The sequence below is a fragment of the Physella acuta genome, unplaced genomic scaffold, assembly GCF_028476545.2.
Source record: "Physella acuta isolate Inbredline_101_S28 unplaced genomic scaffold, ASM2847654v3 ptg000497l, whole genome shotgun sequence".
Lineage (NCBI taxonomy): Eukaryota > Metazoa > Mollusca > Gastropoda > Physidae > Physella > Physella acuta.
In genome coordinates, this window is record NW_026732016.1 from 815,001 (window position 1) to 817,743 (window position 2,743).

Here is a 2,743-nt window from a genome sequence, read left to right on the forward strand (position 1 = left end):
ATGTTTGCAGCACATGTTTGTAGCCCATTTTTCTAGCACATGTTTGTCGCACATATTTGTAGCCCATGTTTGTAGCACATGTTTGTAGCACATGTTTGCAGCACATGTTTGTAGCCCATTTTTCTAGCACATGTTTGTAGCCCATGTTTGTAGCCCATGTTTGTAGCCCATGTTTGTCGCACATGTTTGTCGCACATGTTTGTCGCACATGTTTGTCGCACATGTTTGTCGCACATGTTTGTCGCACATGTTTGTCGCACATGTTTGTCGCACATGTTTGTCGCACATGTTTGTCGCACATGTTTGTCGCACATGTTTGTCGCACATGTTTGTAGCACATGTAACATGTGTATTGAACTCGTTTGGGGAGAGGTAGGGCTGTTCTACCCCTAAATAACCCACACCACACCCCACACCACACCACACCCCACACCAACACTATCAAAAAGTGAGAGCCAGAGGCACATAAACAACCCCAACTTTTGGATTGAATTCAAATCCAACAATCGCCACTGGAGAGGTGAAGCAGGCACGCGAACCAGTGACCCGTGGCCTGACCCTTATGCCTACCCACTCGGGTCTAATTGTTGAATTGACCATCTAACCGAGGCGAGGACGTGGCGAGCTGCTGGCGAACAAGTGAGAGAGCGCCACTCGCCACCAGATTGGTTTGTTTGTGCTGACGCTTCAATGTCTAACGAGCCTCGAATTGTTATATGCTTTAAGCTACTTCAACTGTAGGGGGGGGGGGGGGGGGGGGGTTCTGCCTTCCAGCAAGTGGGTCTTTAAACACACACACGTGGTGTGAGTCAAAGCGTTAAGCACTAGTAGGATGGGATCTTTCACAGAGCATATGCTCGACCTACATGGAAACCTTGAGTCGGGGGGGGGGGGGGGGAGGAGGAGGGGGGGAGGGGGTGATGAGGTTTTTGTACACACATACATACACACAAACACATTCACATAAACAAATACTCACACAAACACATACAGTGCATCCGCTCTTGGAAAAAATAAGGTGAAAATCTAACGCTTCGAAAGTCTGCCTACAGTCAAACAATCAAACACTCAAACAATCAAACAATCAAACATTCAAACACTCAAACACTCAAACAATCAAACAATCAAACAAACAATCAAATAATCAAACAATCAAACAATCAAACAATCAAACAATCAAACAATCAAACAATCAAACAATCAAACAATCAAACAATCAAACAATCAAACAACCAAACAATCAAACAATCAAACAAACAAACACTCAAACACTCAAACACTCAAACAATCAACCTTCTTGGTTGTCTGCCCTGATGTAGTTGTACCATTTTGGTAGTCTGCACTGATGTAGTTGTACCTTCTTAGTTGTCTGCCCTGATGTAGTTGTACCTTCTTGGTTGTCTGCCCTGATGTAGTTGTACCTTCTTAGTTGTCTGCCCTGATGTAGTTGTACCTTCTTGGTTGTCTGCCCTGATGTTGTTGTACCTTCTTGGTTGTCTGCCCTGCTGTTGTTGTACCATCTTGGTAGTCTGCCCTGATGTAGTTGTACCTTCTTGGTTGTCTGCCCTGATGTAGTTGTACCTTCTTAGTTGTCTGCCCTGATGTAGTTGTACCTTCTTGGTTGTCTGCCCTGATGTAGTTGTACCTTCTTGGTTGTCTGCCCTGCTATTGTTGTACCATCTTGGTAGTCTGCCCTGATGTAGTTGTACCTTCTTGGTTGTCTGCCCTGCTGTAGTTGTACCTTCTTGGTTGTCTGCCCTGCTGTTGTTGTACCATCTTGGTTGTCTGCCCTGCTGTTGTTGTACCATCTTGGTAGTCTGCCCTGATGTAGTTGTACCTTCTTGGTTGTCTGCCCTGATGTAGTTGTACCTTCTTAGTTGTCTGCCCTGATGTAGTTGTACCTTCTTGGTTGTCTGCCCTGATGTAGTTGTACCTTCTTGGTTGTCTGCCCTGCTATTGTTGTACCATCTTGGTAGTCTGCCCTGATGTAGTTGTACCTTCTTGGTTGTCTGCCCTGCTGTAGTTGTACCTTCTTGGTTGTCTGCCCTGCTGTTGTTGTACCATCTTGGTTGTCTGCCCTGCTGTTGTTGTACCATCTTGGTTGTCTGCCCTGATGTAGTTGTACCTTCTTGGTTGTCTGCCCTGATATATACCTTAAGCTGGGATGGCGTCTTGTCGGTGGTGAGCGGTCAGGCGACCCTGGTAGTGTGGACACCCCAGAGCTAGCGGGCCACCACTTCGCCCAACCCAGATGGTTGGCTGGTAGTTCGGGCAGCCCTCGCTAAAACAACTCAGATCCCAGAAATGTAGTTTCGATATTGTTGGCATTTAGATAAATTTTCAAACGAACATTATACATTTGTCATCTAAGGATAACTGAAGCTGCTAACTAATTACTGGCGTTGATAATTGAACGGAATCAGCCTATCCCCAGTACCCAGCAATAGTTGGTGAAAAGGCGGTGGATCATTTTTTTTGTAATTGAACACGCGCATCATGACGTTATTTTATCTGCACTATTTGATTTGATGAGAGAAGCATGGTGTAATGGTGGAAGAATGTTTGGTGGAAGAATGTTTGGTGGAAGAATGTTTGTTTGGTGAAATAATTTTTGGTGGAAGAATGTTTGGTGGAAGAATGTTTGGTGGAGTAATGTTTGTTTTGTGGAAGAATGTTTGGTGGAAGAATGTTTGGTGGAAGAATGTTTGGTGGAAGAATGTTTTTTGGTGGAATGTTTGGTGGA

The 2,743-nt window shown here is 44.9% G+C and overlaps 1 protein-coding gene across 1 annotated transcript in view; it reads right to left on the minus strand.

Moving 5' to 3' along the window:
- LOC131944577 (uncharacterized) overlaps nt 1-2,096 on the minus strand; it is an 8,855-nt gene extending 6,759 nt beyond the window's left edge. The window contains exon 1 of the mRNA XM_059305265.1: nt 1,390-2,096. Within this exon, the coding sequence (XP_059161248.1) occupies nt 1,390-2,096 (707 nt within the window). The remainder of the gene's footprint in view (nt 1-1,389) is intronic.
- Between the last annotated feature and the right edge of the window lie 647 nt (nt 2,097-2,743).